At 43.5% G+C, this 20492-nt stretch overlaps 1 protein-coding gene across 1 annotated transcript in view; it reads left to right on the top strand.

Moving 5' to 3' along the window:
- Nucleotides 1-20492, top strand: part of Znf236 (zinc finger protein 236) — an 88455-nt gene that overhangs the window by 59360 nt on the left and 8603 nt on the right. The window contains exons 22-28 of the mRNA XM_005356415.3: nucleotides 1138-1503; nucleotides 2138-2283; nucleotides 2568-2808; nucleotides 3294-3473; nucleotides 12469-12656; nucleotides 14068-14199; nucleotides 18238-18435. Coding sequence (XP_005356472.2) covers nucleotides 1138-1503; nucleotides 2138-2283; nucleotides 2568-2808; nucleotides 3294-3473; nucleotides 12469-12656; nucleotides 14068-14199; nucleotides 18238-18435 — 1451 coding nt within the window. The remainder of the gene's footprint in view (nucleotides 1-1137; nucleotides 1504-2137; nucleotides 2284-2567; nucleotides 2809-3293; nucleotides 3474-12468; nucleotides 12657-14067; nucleotides 14200-18237; nucleotides 18436-20492) is intronic.

Below are 20492 nucleotides of genomic sequence, written 5' to 3'. Positions count from 1 at the left end.
GAGCCATAGACATCTTGCATGTGACATGAGGCTAGTAGTCGCATAGCCCCCAACTCCATTGAGATTTTATTTGTATTAAGACATAACTAGCCATTAGTGTGTTTGGCATGTTGAGACACAGGAACTCTTCAGTGAATGTCAGACATCATTACTGTGGGCCACTGGGGAGCATTGGTTATTGAACAAATAAGTACAAACAGAATTTCACATGCTTATGTTGATGTGAAGTTCTGTGATTCTTTCCTGATGGATTATTATTGACAGCTAAAGAGGGATAAACTCATTTATTAAGACTTTATCATATGCAGTTGTTTCATCAGGTTCCCAGTGTCTCTTATGTTTTGCTATGAACTTGCTGAGGGTGGAGAGGCTTACTTTGCTCAGCTCAGAAGACCCAGGTCCAGTAAACTATTCACATGCTAGGTGCCCAGTTGTTCCTCTAGATCAACATAGCTGTTCCAGGCTATATGGTGGGAGTTCAGCTTAGGCTATGTAGGCAAGAAAAACTGTTTCCCCCTTTGGAATGACAAGGTGACTTTTGGAGACCCCAGAGCAATATAGGATCACAGACTTACTAATGCCACTTTGAGTCTGATTGATCATCCCTGGTAAAGGGTGGCACTTAATTCCTGGGTTTCTGATCCTGAGCTCTTCTAGGGCAGTTGTTGTCAGTGGCATTTGTACCTTGGTGGCTTTTATTATGCAGATGATGATGAGAAGAACCAGAACAAGATCCATGACACTGGACACAGGGCCTCTGGGCTCAGGACGATGTTCCCCACGCACACTCTTCCAAGTGAGCTGCTGTCTGTGCTGGCTTTTCTCTTTCCAGTAGACCCTGAGATCCTAAATGACCTCTGTACAGAAATAAAACTGACTCAGGGCTAAGTCTTCTAATGAAAGTAAATCAAATGTTTCAGTCAAGATTCTATGGAATGTCGTGATTGCAGAGTACAAAGTCTCAGAGGGTTGATTGTAGATTGTGGACAGGAAGATTTCTGCAGTTCCCTGTGTTGTCATAACATCCTTGGTTGAGAGCCTGAAGCACTTTGGTCCATGAACCCAGCATGGCATGTTCGTGCTGCCTAGTAGAAGGTTTCTGTGAGCTTAGGCTGATTCTTGCTGGTGTTCTTGTAGGCCAGAAGCTGTTCAGCTGTCATGTCTGCAGCAATGCCTTCTCCACAAAAGGAAGTCTGAAGGTGCACATGCGTCTGCACACAGGGGCAAAGCCTTTCAAGTGCCCTCACTGTGAGCTGCGCTTCCGCACTTCTGGGAGGAGGAAGACTCATATGCAGTTTCATTACAAATCAGATCCTAAGAAAGCCAGGAAGCCTGTGACCCGAAGCTCGTCAGAGAGTCTGCAACCTGTGAGCCTCCTCAACTCCCCTTCCAACGACCCCAATGTGTTCATCATGAACAACTCTGTTCTAACAGGACAGTTTGATCAGAATATGCTTCAGCAAGGGCTGGTGGGTCAAGCTATCCTTCCTGCCTCTGTTTCAGGTAAGAAACCAACATATATGTCCCTCTCATCTGTCCCCAAAGCAAGGCAGTCGTGCAAGCCTTTCCTTTGTAAGACAGTGTCCCTGTATCTGTCACTGTGTCTGCTTTAAACACTTCAGTGCTTTGATCAGCTTTTGCTTCAGTGAGTCTCAGCACCCTTCCTCCTGCTTGGTGTTCTCCTGGATTAGTCCATCTCACCCCTTAAACTAGTGAAGTCGTCCATTGGCATTGGTCACACACTGCTTAAACAGCATCACGTTACAGCAGGTGGATTTATGTGCACTTACAAGTAAGTGCACAGTGCCTGCAGCTGTTTGACGTCCTGTGGTCTTTTCCTTCTCTGTCTTTCCATTTGGGATATGAAAGCCACTCAGTGGCTGCTGCTGTGTTTGCCAGTAGAACAGTCAGTCGACTCTCTTAGCCTGTTTTCTGGAGTCTGGAATGAGAAGATTATTTATTCCCCAAGAGCTTTTTTGTCATAAGGCAGATGATATGTCTGTAGTATAAATATCTGTAGTCCTTAACTAGATATATTTACCACAACATGTAAAACTTTTGTGTTCTAAAATCCTTATGGAAAAAGTTCTTTTACATTTATGTTGTTAAGTCCTTTTGTTTCTTATTTTCTGACCAGCTGGTGGGGACTTGACAGTGTCTCTGACTGATGGGAGTTTGGCCACTCTGGAAGGTATCCAATTACAGCTGGCTGCTAATTTGGTTGGACCAAATGTTCAGATTTCTGGAATTGATACCTCCAGCATCAACAATATCACTCTGCAGGTACCATTGCTTTCTTTTTTTTTTTTTAAATCTATGTATTTATTATGTATACAGTATTCTGTCTGCATGTATGCCTGCAGGCCAGAAGAGGGCACCAGATCTCATTACAGATGGTTGTGAACCACCATGTGGTTCCTGGGAACTGAACTCAGGACCTTTGGAAGGGCAGGAAGTGCTCTTAACCACAGAGCCATCTCTCCAGCCCCTGTTTTCTGTGCTTTAACTTTGTCTGAATCACATGCAGCACAAAATTCTCACTTACATATACATTTGTTGCTTTATAGATTGACCCGAGCATTCTGCAGCAAACACTACAGCAGGGCAACCTGCTTGCTCAGCCAATGACAGCAGAGCCTGGCACTGGCTCACAGAACAACTCTCTTCAGACATCAGACAGCACTGTCCCAGCCAGTGTTGTCATCCAGCCCATCTCAGGCCTGTCCTTACAGCCCACAGTGACATCTGCCAATCTGACCATTGGCCCACTCTCTGAGCAGGACTCTGTGCTGACCACCAGCAGCAGCGGTAAGAGCCCACTGCTCTTTATTGTAGAAACTGGGATTTTGTTTTGTTTCTCATGGTAACACAGTTATTAGGTTGGTATGTTGTCATTTTTCATCTCTTTTAAAGCTCACCAAAGAAATAAAAACCCTAAAGTTTTTTTAGTTTCAGTGGTATTAGTTCTGCATTTGTCCATTTTATTGTTCATAGAATTATTTTTCTCAAACTGGTTTCTTGTTTTATCATTTCACTTAGCTCCTCTTTCTTCCTTGTGCCCTCTCTCTTTCTCTTTCTCCTCTTCTCTTTCTTTATGGTACTGGGGAATCAAACATAGGGCTTTGTGAATTCTAGAGCAAGTTTTATCTTATTAGATAAAGTAATTAGAAGTGACTGATAACTTATTCTAAGTCTTTGAATTTTAAAAATAATCTTTAAGATGCTTTTCATAGAAACCAGGAGAAATATGTTTCATTAGAGCTCAGTGTTATTTGCTTTGTGATGATGAGCAGGGACACAGGACCTCACTCAAGTGATGACTTCACAAGGCCTTGTATCCACTTCGACGGGCCCCCACGAGATCACCCTGACCATCAACAACTCAAGTCTCAGCCAGGTCCTTGCTCAGGCTGCTGGCCCCACTGCCACATCATCCTCGGGCTCTCCACAGGAGATCACACTGACAATCTCTGGTTAGTAAGTTCACATTGTAGATGTCTTTTGGCTTACAGCTTAAGGCCATCTTGTTCGTGTCTCTCTGCAGCACTCAGACATAAAGACATCACATTTCATGTGTGACAGCTTCAAGTCTAATGAAATCTAGTGTCAGAAACAAACGTGTGTTTCTTACCCAACTTTCTGTTTCTGTAGTGCTGATTGTGGAATTAATGTTTAGCGTTGGCCACTTTTGCCATGTCTTTGCTTAGCAGACACCAGTGTGAGGAACTTCCTGACTGCTGCTCCTGTTCTATACACTAAAGAAACATCACTCATCTGAGCTGTGTACAAGAAACCGTAAAAACCTTCCATGGTCTCCTCTACTCTTGTTACTTTAGAACACTACTAAGATTATGTAGAAAGTTTTAAATATGTTAGAGCATCGAATTTGGTAATAAAGAGCACTTGGCATCACCAACTCACCCAAAATGTTATTCACTGGTCTGAGGTGTCCCTTGCTGTCCCTCCCTGATCCTCAGAGTCACTCTCACAGTATGCTTTTGCCTGTGTACTATGGGCTGGTATGCTTTGGCCACATGACTCCTTGCTCTGCAGTCTTCATTCCTTCATGTAAACTAAGTCTTTTTTTTAAAAAAAAAAAAAAAAAATGGAAGCCACGGTTTTGCCCAGGCCTGCCTCAAACTCATTGCGTAGCCAAGAATGATGCTGAATCTCTGAGTCTCCTTCCTTTGCCTCCTCAGTACTAGAAGTATAAGCATGTGTCACTGTGCCTGGTGTATTAGTTATTTCCATTGCTGTGGTAAATGCCAGGACCAAGGCAGCTTCTACATGGAAGAATTTATTTGGGTTTATGCTTCCGGACGCAGAGCTCATAATGGCAGGTGAGGCATGGTAGGTAGTAAGCAGCAGGATCAGAAAAAAGTTGAGAAACCAGAAGAGAGTGAACTGGAAACAGGGTGAGGCTGTAAACTCAGTTGCCCCCAGTGGCTTACTTCCTCCAGCAGAAGGTGCTCAGGCTTCCTAGGCAGCCCCACCAGTTGGGGAATAGATGTTGGCTACAGGAGCCTGTGGAGGCGTTTCTCATCCAAGCCATTACATCCAGTGTCAAGGCTAGGGGTTAAGTCTGGCATTGTGCGTAAGTACATGCTGGCAGGCAGCTGCATCCCTAGCCCATATGTTATTTTTTAATTAATAAATTTATAGCACTTGCTCTCATGTAACAGTGCATTTAAAGCTCATAACCACCTTACAGTTATACTGAAAGAACAGTTATAAAGTAAGAACATTTTTACCAAAACTTCAAGTGCAAGTTTTGGTTATGAGCATTTAAAGCTCATAACCACCTTACAGTTATACTGTAAAAACAGTTATAAAGTGAGAACATTTTTACCAGACCTCCAAGTGGAAGTTTTGTTTTTCAGGAGGGTCTTACTTTCAGATGTATTTGTACTTTTGAATGACATGCTGTGACTTTTACCTGCTGCAGGACAACACATATTATTAATATTGGGTTTTGTATGGTTCACTAACTCTTCCTTTTTTTGGCGTCTTCTCAGTGTTGGATATCTATTAGGTCTTATCAAAAACATCTGCAGAATTCTTACTTATAGCTTAGAACCTAAGTTCTTCACTTTTGTATATCCTGTTTTTCTATACTTGGCCATATTCCTATGCTATTGCTATGGTATAATAAAGGGTAGCCGTATATAACATTAAGTGTTTATTTTACTTAAACGATTTGCTGAATCAGACAATTTCTGGTGGTTATTTGGGCAGAGCGTTGTGTGTCACTTGTTGAAAGCATTTGATGCCATATACAAGTTGTCACTTGGTTTGTGTGATACACAGGATGGTATGTGGTGTGAATGTAGTGTTATTTAAGTCATGTAGATTTATAAGAGTGTATAAGTCCTAACATTTGGAGACAAAAACTAAAACATTGTATAAAAAGGAAGGATGGTCTTTCTCTCCAAACTGGACTTGTCCATACCCAGCATTTGACCTCTGACTAGATGCTTGCAGCCAGTTGTTAATGGAAAGTGACATCTAGTGAGACTCAGTAACATGGCATGGATTGGAGCACTCTCCCTGAGCTCTTTAAACGACTGGCTGATAACAGCAATGCTTTCTCTTTATTTTTCCCATATTCGTGTTTATAATACATGGCTGCACTTGTCTGTCTGGAGTGCCCAGGGAGTAGGTCGTGGTTCAGAACTGCAGTACAGCGTCTTCATCCTCTGATGCTCTTTCCCTTAAGTCTTACCTCACTCACTCTGATGTTACAGCAGAGTTCCAAGGCATCTTGTCTTTTTCAAGTCTTCCAAAGCATTTGTGTGGTTTTCATGGAAGCTGCAGTAGATGTTTTTATTGTGTTGTGCATCATCTAGGTAAATAGCACATGTCCCTGATAGGTACATGTTGCAGATGCTAATGCATGCTGGCAAGCAGTTGGAATACACTGGAGGGGAAGCTGTCAACACAGGATGTTCAGCATTGGCTAAGCCTGGAAGCTTGTTGTGTGGAAGTCGACCAAGGAAGGTTCTGTTAGTATTTGGTGGTGTCCCTTATCCACATGTAAACATGTTTTAATCTGGTTGTGAACTACATTTGGAAGTGTTTTCAGTTCAGTGAAAGTGTTTTCAAAAAGAAATGTGGTTTTAAGTTCCTAAATAAAGTAGAATTCTCAAGTAGTTTAAAAAGTATGGACAAATACTTCCATTGAGTAAAATATAGGTCATTTATTTATTAATGGTACAAAATATTATTAAAAAGCAAAAGTTTACCGTCTGGGGGTGGTGGCGCTTGCCCTTAGTCCCACACTTGGGAGGCAGAGGCAGGCAGATCTTTTGAGTTCCAGGACAGCCTGGGCTACACAGAGAAACTGTCTTAAAACAAAACAAATGAACATAATAAATATAACATACAAGCAGAAAAAACAAAACATAAACAAACAGAAAACCCCAAAAGCTTTGAGGATAGTACTGTATGTTGAGCACAATTATTAAAGAGTAAATTGGAACTTTATTGGGGATCTATCTATGAGGGTTTAGACCTTACTAATCTCAATTGGTTTGGGTATAGTGAACTAAGTGAAGGATAAGTCTGTCATTGGGACCTATGACCAGTGGCCAGCCAGTCTGTAGATGATTCTTTATGCAACTCTGCTGTATTACATTAGTTAGGCATGCAGCCATGGATTCAGCTGTGGCAGACATCATAAAATATAGGTAAAGAGCTCACATTTAATAAATGAAGGAACTAGACTGCAGTCAGAGACAGCTCATTTGTTTCCCAACTGTTCAGACCTGAATAACTATATTAATTATAATACTGTTTGGCCAATAGCTTAGGTATATTTATACCTATCTCTTATATATTAAATTAATCCATTTCTGTTTATCTGTAGGCTATGGCCTACTAGTAAGGTTCTGGCAGCAGCATCTTTTTTCTTTGGCAACTACATGGCATCTCCTTGACTCTACTTACTCTCTCTCTATATCTCTGTTCAGATTTCCTGCCTGGCTCAATTGTGCCCTGCCATAGGCTGAAACAGCTTTATTCATTAACCAATAAAAGGAACACATATACAGAAGGCCCTCCCACATCACAAGACTGTCTTTTAGGACTGGGCGTTGTGACCTGTGCCTGTTTTTCTAGTACTCTGGAGACATAGTGTCATGATGCACTATGCTAGAAAGAAGTAAACATGTTTTTTCTTTCCACAATTTCAGAATTTTTAAAATAGCAGTAAATACACAAGGTTTAGCTGTTTCAGTGACAGCACTTTGTCATATAGTCCTGCCATAGATGAGTGGCGGGTCTTTCATTCCAATCTTAATTTCTAATATTTTCATATCACAAAGCATACAGTAAATGTTTCTATATATGTGGTTTACAGAATGAATACAAGCTAATAAAGAGTCTGCAGAGTTCCAGTTCAAGAGGTTTCAGAAGTGGGCTGAGGAAAAATATTGATAAGATACCAAACCAGAGCAGTGCCAGGAGGGAGCTGCTAGGGTCGTGATTTGGGTTTGAGAACGAATACAGTGGGTTCAGGTCCAGATCCGGACGGTTGAGCAGATGAACAGGCAGGCAGTTGAGTAAACCAGCTTCAGCAATGGGGCCGTCTTAAGGTTACTGTTGCTGTGATGAATCTGTATGGCCAAATCACCTTGGGGAGGAAAGGTTTGTTCAGTTCACCTCACAGTTCGTTATCAGAGGAAGTCAGGACAGGAACTCAAACATGATAAGATCTTGGAGGCAGAAGCTGATGCAGAAGCCATCGAGGGGTGTTGCTTACTGCCTTGCTTCCCAGGGCTTGCTCAGCCCGTTTTCTTATAGGACACAGGACCACCAGCCCAGGGATGGCCCCACCCACAATGGACTGGGTCCTCCCCTGTCAATCACTAATTAAGAAAATGTTTTGCAGGCTTGTTTCTGATTGAAGAGTTTTTCTCAAATGATGACTCTAATTTGTGTCATGTTGCCATAAAACTGTCCAGTGTAGGTACCATGCCAACCTGAAAGTCCCGGTGCAGTTGAGGAGTCCTCTCCTTATTGATCCTTGACATATGCACTAAGTATCAAATGGTAGATTGCTGTGAGACCATGCCTTCATAGCATTAGATGTCCATGACTTTATGGGGCCCTGGGAGAGAGTTATACCCTTTCCTTGGTTTGTTGTGTCCCCCAAATTTGATTTTATTTATAGAATAGCTCCCTGTTTACTCCCAGGAATAAGTCATTGATAGTCTGTGCTGGTCCCTTACAGTTGGCACAGTTTCTGGTCCACTCAGGGCTGCAGCCCTCCTCAAGGGGGAGTCAGAAGCTGCCTGTGATCTGGGTGCTTCTCAGCTGAGAACCACTGTTTTATACAGTGTGGCGTATCTTAGAACACACACAGCCTCATCTCAGCACTGAAGAGAGTCAGGAGTTCTATGTCAGCAAGAGCTCTATGTCTTGACCCTGTTTCCAAAGGAGGGGGTTGAGTAAGACGTCCTTCAAAGCACAGAGAACGCATTAGCTTCAGGTTTTGTCGTGTGATGTATCATCTCATAAGGATTCATGCTCTGTGTATATAGTTCTGTGAGGACAGAAGTCTATCCTGCTTTTTAATTTTGTTCTGGGCCATGACTTTCTCAGCCTTAGATGACAGACTAACAAAACTGAAGAAGGCTTTCTGAGGGTTTCTGTCTGTGTTGCATAAAGTCAGGCTCTGCCAGACGTGGTGGATACACCTTTAGTTTCAGCACTTGGGAGGCAGAGGCAGGCACATCTCTGAGTTCAAGGTCAGCCCGGTCTACAGACAAGTTCCAGGACAGTCAGGACCACCAAGTGAAAACTTGTCTCAAAAAAGCCAACAAACAAATGGCTTGGGAGTTCATATGTACCTAGTTTTCTTATCTTCGAGAGATTTCCTTCATTTGTTAACTTCGCTTTCCACATCTATATATCAAATGAGGAGAAAGTAGTCTTGGTGTGTTTTTGTATGGGAAGATAGAGTCTTCCTTACAGTGTTCTCCTGCAGAGAAACAAGCCTGAGGGGTGTGTCAGGAAGCACTGGCTCCGTGGGTTCACAACCAAAGGCCTAGCTCTGAGAGCAGTGGGGCTTTGTCTTAGACATTTTCAGTCCGCTTTGCCTAAAGTGTAATATGATACTCACTGGGCATTTTCTGGCTGTCGGGCTACACTAAAGGTATACGAGCACAGCAGAGTTACTATGACACTGTTGAAACTACAGCAGTGTCATGTAGTTGCTAGGATATTGTAGTGACGTTTCATTTATTTTTAATAAATAAATAAAACTTGTCTAAAGATCAGAGAGTAAAATAGCCCCACTGTTCAGCCTTACAGACCAGTCAGCAGTCACACACCTTTAATCTCAGTAGCCACACTAGTTGCCATAGAAACTGGGCTGTAGTGATGCACGCCTTTAATCCCAGCTCTAGAGAGGAATATAAGATGGGAGGAGACAGCTCACAAACACAGTCTCAGTCTGAGATACCTGGATGCAGCATCGCCATTTCAGACTAATGTCAAGGTAAGAGGCAGTAGCTGGCTGTTTTGAACCCCAGTATCTGTCTCTGGGTTTTTATTAATCATGTTTAGGATACTGAGGACAGGGACGCAGTAGGTTGAGCATATGTGCACTGACTGATTAATTGACTCCCCACCCCATTGTTTTAAGAGGCCCCTTACTACATCTTCTATATTCATTCAAAATACGTTATCTGCCAGTTGTTTATTTATCTACTGTGTGGCAAAATTGCATGAAATCTGAGAGTATTTGCCTGAACAGGGTAGTTGTGGCTCACCCACATTCCAGGTGTTGAATTCGTGAGTCTGTTGTGTGTGTGTCATTATAGCGCATGACGGTACTGAGAGTACACCATATTGTAATCGCAATAAAGTAAAATAAGACTTTATTGAGTTGTGCCCTGGAGGAACAGCGGTTTCAGAAAAATAAGTCTAGCCCTTATTTAAGTACTAGACTCACTCATACCTTCTTGAGGTCAACATGATAATGAAGAACTGTTTGTAACGCACCCCAGCCTTTTGTCTAGGGAAATCTCTGCTTTCCTGCTGTAGCTTTGTGTTCTTTTCAGTTCTACTGGGGTAGCTCTTGGCGGTGTCTGTCTCTGTGAAAAGTGACTTGATTGAGAATGCCGTGGAGGATTCTTCGTTTGTGTTGAGTATGAACTGTGGTATTACCTGAAGCTGTTCCCTGAACAAGTGGACTTTCATTTTTCTCTTTAGATCTCCTGTCCTGTTGGAACTTTCTCATGTGTGGTCATCACTAGGAAGTGAGGTGCATTTTACTTGTGGGTGGGAGAGGCCCTTTGGTTCTGTGACCTCAGCAGGCAGGTGAGGCTGAGTTCTGGGCCATCCAGTAGCAGTGAGTAGTGTCAGCTTCACTTTACACATTTTAAGAATGACTTGAGATGGGACTCTGAGAAACAGGCTTCTGTCCAGTTACCCTGTGACACTGCTCCTCGTAGTGTTAGTGCATGAGCCAGGACTTGTGGAGGTAGTACACGGAGCCCTGCTGGTGGTGGTCTGTAATTTAGCGCTGATGCGTGAGCCGCCTCCACAGAACTGTACTTCTGTCTGGTGCATTAGCAATGTGCACGATGTGAGCAGGGGGGAGGGAGCCCCAGTGGCTGCTTCCGTGCGCACGATCCTAGCCTCCTAATGGTTGTACTGCTTTTGAAGGTTCCAGGTCTGTGCAGCACATTATGGGACTCCACGAGTGTGGATCTATGGAGGCCTTGTATTTGGAGAACTCCACTTACAAGTAAGTAGCCTGGCTTTCCTGTTGGCCCCTGACTCTTAGGCTAGGCTCTTGTTTGTTGTCACACAGGTCACAGAGGTATTGGCACGAGTCTTTTTTTTTTTTTTAATACCTTACAAGGTCATAGTTTTATGAACTCAGCTTCTTCAGTATTGCTTTAGGTCCTCAGTGCCTGGCACCATCCTGGTCCAGGATAATGAGTGTATGTTTGTAGGTTAAGGGTTCAGGGTTGTGAGAACAAAGCATGTAGACCTGGCTGTGCATGTGTGTTCAATGCTGATGCCCTTGTAGGACATAGATGATCCTGTTCTAGCCCATCTCAGTTGCCAGGAGGGCATAGGAATGTGTTTCCAGAAGGAAAGGCTTGTCTGGTTTTGCTTATTCTGCTCTGGCTATCTTCCTTGTCTTAGCATTGGCTGCTCAGTAAAACATTTGAAGGTTTTGTTGCATCAAAAGAAAATGAAGATGTCATGTTGAATATGTTACTACTATAAGAATTGTGTGAGATTTCTTTTGACAGCCTGCATTTCAGAATAAGTAGACCTTTAGGAGGGCGTGTGAGGAAATAGCAGAGTCAGGTTTGTCCACTAAACTCAGTATCTAGTTGTCTCACGGGTCCCACCTGGTTCTTTTCAAGTGGTCTGTGGTCTTAGAAATCCTTGCTGAGTTTTCTTTCTATGGTGTTAGCACTGACTAGGGCCAGAGGCCTATCTTCCCTCTTCAGTTTTTTTCTCTATCAGGCATGTCTAACTTGCAAAGGTGGCACTGGAGAACTTTAATGCAGACCGACACAGAATTGTGAATTGACTTAAAACATGATTTTTACCCCCTTTTTGTAACTTGATTGCATGGTTCTCAAGCATGAACTTTGTAGATGATGCTGCTGTTTTGAAGAGTCAAAAGGTTGGACACACCTGCCAGATTGTGTGGGAGAAGTGGAGTACGTGCTTGTGTGTGCTTAGACGTGCTTAGACACCAAAAAAGCCTCTGTCATCCGAGTGCATCAAAGGCGAGCTATGATTTCTTGTGGTACACAGTGGTGGTGCCAAAGGTTTCAGATTAGCTCTTTCAGACTCTGTTCCCAGGCCCTAGGAGAGTGTTTCCTCAACTTTCTACTGATTATTTATTTTACTTCTTTTTTTTAATGATAATTCTATTTGCTTTATTCTTAAAATAGATTAGTTAATTTCAAAATACATAATCATATATTGCATTATGTTTTAACTTGTCTTTAGCTATTACTGAAACTGGTATTCTTGTTTTATTGTATGAAATAAAATATTAATGCATTGCATGTTTTAAATAATAAAGCTAAACACAATTATTTACAAAAACAACAAAAGTTGTTGTCATATATTAACTAACATTAATTATTATTATGCTACTAAATATAAAAAGATACATATCTGAAAAAGCATAAAAGAAAAAAAGTTAAGCTTGTGAATTCTCACAATGAGGATAATTGTCCCCTAACTCATATTTTAAATCTGTTGAACAAGAAACCATAGTAAGTTGTTTCAAACAATTTATTGGATCAAAATCTAACAACTACAAGAATAAAGGCTTCATAAATCATTCAAAAATATGTAGATACCACTGGGTATAAAATCCACAGTTAAGGGCAGCCTCATTAGCAACAGTAGAAGGTCAACGTTAAACAAACTCAATTGTATTATGGGAGGTTTTTTTTGTTTGATGATATTTTCTTTTGCTTTTAGAACTTAATCCTACAAGTGGGAGCCTTCCTTCAACAACACCGATGTCACCATCAGCCATTTCAACCCAGAACCTGGTTATGTCTTCATCAGGTGTGGGTGGTGATGCCAGTGTCACGCTGACCCTGGCTGATACTCAGGGCATGTTGTCTGGAGGTCTGGACACAGTTACACTGAATATCACCTCTCAGGTGAGTGTTCTACAGAGAGAACTTCTAGGACCCTTTGAGAAGGCTTCATGAAGTTGTTCTTAATACATAGCTTTCTCTCTGAGTAGTATACTAATTGTCAAGAGGTGAAATTATTCTTATAACATTCTTTCTTATAACATTGAGTAGAACTTAGATTGATTTGTATATACCTAATGATAATCAGTTGCTATCTTAACTTTTCTATTGCCATAACCAAGGCAGCTCATAAAGCACTTGAGGGCTTGCTTACAGTTTCAGAGGGTTAGTCTGTCATGGTCGGGAATTGTCAGCAGGCAGGCGTGGCACTAGAGCAGTAACTAAGAGCTTCCATCTTGATCCATATGCAGCAGACAGAGAGAGAGCATGGGACTGGCCTACGCTTTTGAAACCTCAAATCACACCCCCCAGTGATACACTTTTTCCAACAAGGTCACACCTCCTAATCCCTTCCTAAACAGTTCACCAACTGGGAAGCAAACCTTCAAATATATGAACTTGGCTATGAGGGCCTTTCTTATTCAAGAAAGTGGCAACCCATTGGTGTCCAGCCCTACTTAGCCCCTGTGCTAGTACCCCAGCTTTGTCACATGATCCCCAGTCAGGAAGAGAGAGATAAAAGCTGGCTTATCTTGCTGTCTTGTTTTTATTCAGTCCAGTGGGATGTATTGCCCACATTCAGGGTGGATCTTCCCTCTTAAGTACCTCAGGCTAGACATTTCCTCATAAACATGTTCAGAAGTTTGCTAGATGACTCTAGATGCGGCTGACAATTAGCACTGCCCTGATCTCATCCACAGTCTCTGCAGCCATTGCTGTCTCTGCAGGTGTGTCTGTTCTGTGTATTCCATGTCTTCATACAGCATGTGGAGCTTTGTGAATGGGTTTCCAGAGCTCACCCATGTCATACAGCATATAGTATCTACTTCATCCTTTTCATTGCCGAATATATTCCTTTGTGTGTGGGGGTCACAGTAGTACTTCCTTGCATGAGTACTCCTTAGTCCGTCTGCATATCCAGCAGTTGGTAAAAGTGGAGCAGTTCCATATTCAGGCTGCTGTGAACGAGCCCCTCTGCTGAGACGTCCTGCCAGCTGTCAGATAAACCTTAGTGTCATCTCCTTTACTGTTTGCTTTCCAAAGTGATTGTGCCATAAAGGTCTTTATTTTAATTACATTTTATTTATTTATAGTGTGGGGGGTGGCATGTGTGTACCCCGACATTCATCTGGAGGTCAGAAAACTTGTTATCTCCTTCCGCCATGTAGGTCTTGAGGATAAAACTTAGGCCGTTAGACTTGGCAGCTGATACTATTACCCACTGAGCCATATTGCCAACCTCTAATGATCTTTTTAAAAGTCTGTGTGGTTTGATAATGTGACGACTTCTAAAATAATAACAATCTTTTACCAGGGCCAGCAATTCCCAGCATTGCTCACAGATTCCTCTCTCTCAGGCCAGAGTGGAGCAGGCTCACCACAAGTCATATTAGTGAGCCACACTCCACAGTCCTCCTCGGCTGCTGGTGAAGAAATAGCTTACCAGGTATGGCGCCTGCGTTACTTACTCAGTATCAGAAGGAACAGTGAGAGGCCCATGTGGGATGCCCTTAGTCAATGAAGAGTACCCTGTCAGACCCAGAGCAGAGGTGCTGAGCACTGTGGGTCTCATGGCCAGGGCAGGTGACAACTCCCAGATCTGGGTCAGTGATAGGTGTGGCTTAACAGCAATGTCATATACTTGCAAGTCAGTGTTTGCTGCCTGTTTCCTGCTCAATCTTCTTGTGGCTTTTTACTTGTATTTATTAGTTCGTTTTGTATATTTTCTTGAAGCACTTATTGGTCCTTTTATTTCTTCCTTTACATTTGATATGCATTTTACCTGCATATGTCTAGGTAAGACATTTTTCTTGTTTAATTGTTCTTTTTCTTACAGTGTATGTTTTAGGGCCTATACTTGTAGTAATGATATTCTGAACATAGGAAAGTCTACAAACATTTTCTAATACTTGGCTGAGCCTGAACCAGAATAAGTGATTGGTAATCTCTGGATTTGGGGAAGCTTTAACCTTTATATTCTTAAGAAATGAGGCATAACTAGTTTACCAGTTTTTTAGCAGCACAAGGATTTTTTTCAAGCAACACCAAGAAGTTTCCCAGTCTTGTCTTCAGAGACCAGAGCTTGTAGCTGTATCTCAGGGTGTATAACTAATTCATTGTGTAGAAGGGTACAGAGTAGAGGCAGCAGAGAGGGGTGTTGGGGAGCTCGCATCCAGCAGTCAGGCCTAGCTGTGCACCACAGTGGAGTGTCCCAGGAAGTCCGATAGTCCCTGCAGTGGTGCCAGGACAATACTGTCTAAGTCGTGGGTTGGGTAGTAGATATGGAGTACCCCTGTTGCTAACTTAGCTACCAGTTGCATCCACCCAAGTTAACAAGATGGAGGAAAGTCCGGGTCCCCAGGCTAACAGAACAAGGTATCCACCGTCTATTTCAAGTTAGCAAACTGCCTGGCATGGTCCAGGATGTCGTTAGCAGAGTGCACTTACCTGGAAGGATGCCCACAGGGCTTAGAAGTTATGTCCCAGGAGCCCTTTAAGGTATGTGGTGGAGTTTTAGCACCCGGTCCTTGACTGTCCACCATGAACTTGATATTAGGGAAAGCAGTGACTCCTTGATCATGAGTTCAGCTTCCAGTCTGTTTGTCTGGTCCCTTGAGTTTCTAAGGTCCTTATTCGGGGCCAGTCCCGCTACCCACTTCTTGTTTTATATGACTAGTAATCTGCTGTCCTGTAATTTGTGCCAGTTTTTTGGTTTTTTTTGTTTTTGTTTTTTTTTTTTTAGGTTGATTTATTCACTATGTATACAGTGATTCTGTCTGCATGTATGCCTGCAGGCCAGAAGAGGGCACCAGATCTTGTTACAGATGGTTGTGAGCCACCATGTGGTTGCTGGGAATTGAACTCAGGACCTCTGGAACAGCAGGCAGTGCTCTTAACCTCTGAGCCATCTCTCTAGCTCCTAGCATCCAGTTTTATAGACCTCCAAAGCCACAGCACATTCCTATATTAAAAATTAGCTTGAGGTTTTTCTACTCCATTTGAGTAGTAGGTAGTAATGAAGTGAACTAAATAACAAAAACTTGATCTAGCTTGTGATTATGTTTTTCAGATTTCAAACTGTTAAATACAAAAGTGGGGAGGGGACGTTGATTCGCATAAGTGAGCAGTTAGTATGAGACGGTCTCGTAGGCGTTTGCCGCCGTCAGTGTTTGAGCCTTAGCCTTATCCATGCTTTCAGGCTGCTAGGCCCTGAGTTCAGTCTGCCTGGCTCTGCTTCCCACCAAGCCTTTGGCAGGAGACTGAAAGTGGTGAGGAACTTGGGTTTTTTCCTTGACCAGTGTGTACCTACTGTGCCACCATATTCTAGCTGGACAGCTCTGAGAAGCCCCACGCTGGCATGAGCTCTGCTTTTCTCTCCCGTAGATGGTAGTGGCAGTGTGAGTAGGTCCAGGTCCTAGCAGAGCACATGCTGAGCTGGTAAAACTGCTGCAAGGACTAACAGGTGGGGTCTTGCTCTTCCCTGGCCAAGTCCAAATTGGAGTGACATGACAAATGCTCTCCTGCGTCTGTGTGTCTAGCACATACTGCCTCCTTATAGGCTGACTTTACAGGATCACGGTGCAGTTGAGGGTTGTCTGGTGGGATCCTACACTGCTGCCATTGGCATTTTTTCTTTCACTCACGTCACTTCCTGTGGAGGTAAAGCTTACTGCTGTGTCTGAGGCTGACTTTGCTCCAGGACACTTCTGTGTAATTCAGTGTAACTCCACTGTGTCTAACTGTCACCATAGTAGATGGGGAACTGAGATGTGGGGTAGCCTTGAATGATGAAAATATACTGATGAGAGCCAGAGCTGCCTAGGAACCCAGGTTTTCCCAATAACAAGACACTACACTGTTTGAGTAGAACAGATTTAGACATTTGTGTTGTTGGTTTTCCTGTTCATCGAGTCCACTGGCTCCAACGGAAACTTTAGAGAGAGGTTTGGCTATTGAAAGGAATAAATGAGGTAGGGCAGATATCAGCATCTCATGAGTAAAATGTTTGTTCAGAGCAACATCTGCATTTCCAATGCTGAGGGAGCAGGTGTCTGTTCTAGTCACAGGCTTTGTTGATTGCCATTTCTTTCCTTCCCTCCCTCCCTCCCTCCTTCCCTCCCTCCCTCCCTCCTTTTTTTCTTAAGACTCATTTTGTTTGTGAGTATTTTGCCTCCATCTGTGTATCATGTGCTGGCGGTGTCTGCAAAGGCAAGAAAAGGGCATCAGACATTAGACCCTGGAGCTGTAATTGCAGGCCATCGTTAGCTACCATGTGGAGCTGGGGCTCAGCCTAGGTCCTTTAGCAAGAATATCATATGCTCTTAATTGCCAAGCAACTTTCCTGTTCTTTTTTTACCCCCATAGTCTTTTATCTACTATTACAGAACAACATTGGTAATCATTTATTCCAGGGCTTTACAAACCTTTTTTATTCACATGTTCTGTGACTGCCTTAACATGTATTTGTGTATTTTTTCACTGACACACACATACACACACATATACATATATACACACGCTCACTTTCTCTTTGATTTGAGTATTTTAAAATGAGGTCTTTGCAGTATCTTCTGCTTTTTTCTGTTTTGTTCTTTTTAATTTTTTGTATCCACTCTTGAATATTCCAGTATTTTGAAAAAAATATTCAGCAAACCAGGTAAAAATGTTGCCGATCACATAATTTTTTTATGATTGCTTCATTAGATTATTACTTATTTCTAAAGCTGAGGTCACCTGTTTCCGAGGGACACACAGTTAGCCTTCTGCTTTATTTGCTGTTCTTGGAAGTTCTGGTGGCATCCCATGAAAATGACTTGAAAACCAGCTCATTAGTTGCAATCCACAGTTTAGGTAAAATAACTTAGCTCAAAAAACAACGCTAATGAAACACCATTGATTTAGTTTTAGTGCAGTATGTGGGGCTCCAAACCACAGCAGTTTTATACATTTGTATTTTACATGTGTGTGTCTTGTGTGTGCATGTGTGTGTAGACATGGGGTGGAAAACAGACAATTTGGAGAAATTGGATTTCTCTTTCCAGCATGTGGGTGCAAGGTCATCAGACTTGGAGATAGGCATCTTTATCAGCTGAACCATCTAGCTGCTCCAGACTGGGGCATTTTAAAGCAATGTCTGAACCTTTCATATATGCCTTATCTGGTCTTTACCAGCCCCAGTGGTGGCTCTGTGGTCCCTCATTCTTGTTCCACTGTGGTTAAGCCTGCAGCTTTTATGTGACCAGGAGAGGAGTTTGGTAGCTGGTCTAATCTGGTGGGTATATCCCTATGCTCCCTCATTGGGCAGGAATTTAAGTATCCTGGTGATCCCAAGGCAACTGTATTTTCTGGCCTTATAGAATTTCTAAGTTTTTCCTGGAATAAGCTGGCCAGCTGTGTTATATTAGGCAAGACAGCAATTTTCTTTCCTACCTGGCAGTTGCAGACCACACTTTTCTAGTAACCTAGAACTCCTAACTCTCTCCAGGTGACTGATGTTTCTGCCCAGCTTACCCCTACCAGCCAGCCTGAAAAGGAGGGCCCTTTACACCAGTGCCTGGACTGCGAGCGTGCCTTCTCATCAGCCGCGGTGCTCATGCACCACAGCAAGGAGGTGCACGGGAAGGAGCGCATCCATGGCTGCCGGGTCTGCAGGAAGGCCTTCAAGCGTGCCACACACCTAAAGGTACACCCTGGGGAGAGCGGGCAGCCCACATTTATGGGGATCCACAATATTTCTCACGAAAGTAAATGCTGAGCGACACATCTCTCTTACTATTCTAGAAACGGTGATGTGAATATGTGTACCAGATTGTAGGCAGGATAGGCCTTTGTTGAGTGCCTGTGAGTAAATTACACATTCGTGTACAATTCAGCATCAATTCTAATGTAAATTAAAGTCACACCATCCTCTCATGTCTCACTCTTCAGACTGACAGAAGTGTGAAAGCTGCTGGCATGTCTGAGGCCATGGGAAAACTGACTTACGGTTGTTGGCTATGCAGTGTGTCACAGCGTACCTTGAGGAACACAGGGTGACTAACAGAACTCTATGTTTACCTGCAGCCTTGCAGGGACCCTGTTGGCTACACAGAATGGCACATAGGGTTCCTCACCTTGTAGGCCACTGTAGCAAGGTGGTAGATAAAGGATGGGCATCCCCAGGGAGGGCCTTACATATATGTAGGAAGGATGCAGAACTCTGGGAGGTAATTTCAGGGTAGGGTCCCATCTTGTCCACTTAGTGAGGAGACAAAGTCTCATTTATATAGCCTTGGCTAGCCTGGAGCTCTCTATGTAGACTAGGCTGACTTCGAATTCTTGGAGATCCACCTGTGTCTGCCTCTCTCAAGTGCTCTAATTAAAGGTGTGTGCCATCATACCCAACCTTCCCTTTTTCCTTTAAAGGGAACCCTGTGGAGCAGGGTAGGGGGAAGGAGAGCGGCAGACACTAGCAAATCTGCAGTGGAGAACCTGACAGGTGCTGCCTGAGAAGGTGGCCACACTTGGCACCACCTCACAAAGCTAGTGTGTGACGGAAACAAGGCTGTGACCCTCGAAACTGTCAAGGCTCTCTGAGCCAGGAGAAGCTGAGAACCGGTTGTAGCCAAGAGAGTATATGAAAACACGGCAGCTTAACATGTATCTTGGGCCTGGTCAGCTCTCCTGTCAGGGAAGAACTAGGTGTCCATTCAAGCTGATAATAGTGTGTCAATATTCTGAACCACAACAATGTCTCATGCCAGGATAAAAGGTGGGGATGGGGATCCGTGACTTTGAGGTGTGGTGTGGATGGGTAGTTACATGGTGCCTCCCTGTACTTTCCCCTACTTTACAGTAATTACATCTAGCCCTGTCCTAAAAGCAGTCAAGCAGTGTCAGCCACATATGTAAGGAGGCCTACTGTGACCCTGGGCTATGCCTTCCTGGAGAGGCTCCAGCAGCACCGCGTCCGCAGATGGCCTGAAACTGCTTCCCTTTCTATGCATGCCTGAGCTCAAGCTCATTGTCCTCTGCTGCTCTCTTCTCACCCACCTTCCCATGGGGAGCTGGCTCACTGTAGATGTGTTCTCTGGCCTTCAGTCTGTAGGTCTGGGGTATGCTTCCTTCCTTTCATCTAAGTCAAAGCTGCACTAACCAGTGTTTGCAATCCTCTCCCATGACTACAGACCAAGGAGGATGCCTTGATATGAGGAGAGGAGAGGAACCAGATTAGAGAGGGTAGATACACACTTAAAAGCTCTAATCTGCTTCTTTGAGGGTCACTGGCAGGGTTTACTCTGAGAGGTCCCTGTGGTGAGTCTCCTCTCAGCCCACACTTGGCCAGTCCTTCATGGTCATCTCCAGGAGGGATCTCTTCTCTGTCCATGTTCTTGTGCGTTGAGGCTGAGATATGAGCTGCCCCAAGCCCATTTACCTAACACGAGGGTTCACACACCACTTACATCTGCTTCCCAGACCTCGCCCTCCTGGGGACTGCTCGTCTTCACCCATTCTCATCTCCTCCTGCTGATGCCCTCAAACCTCTGTGCTTTACCACGGGAGCTCCAGGAGAGCATGTGGACCATATCTGAGGCTGTAAAAGAAGTTATCAAGAGACAGCAGCTGCATGTCTTTACTCCCAGCACTCGGAGGCAGAGGCAGGTGGATCTCTGTGAGTTCGAGGCTAGCCTGTTCTACAGAGCTAGTGCCAGGACAGGCTTCAAAACTACAGAGAAACCCTGTCTCGAAAAACTACAAAAA

The sequence above is a fragment of the Microtus ochrogaster genome, chromosome 18, assembly GCF_000317375.1.
Source record: "Microtus ochrogaster isolate Prairie Vole_2 chromosome 18, MicOch1.0, whole genome shotgun sequence".
Lineage (NCBI taxonomy): Eukaryota > Metazoa > Chordata > Mammalia > Rodentia > Cricetidae > Microtus > Microtus ochrogaster.
Note: the sequence above shows the minus strand (reverse complement) of the source record. Positions and strands in the feature narration are given on the sequence as shown.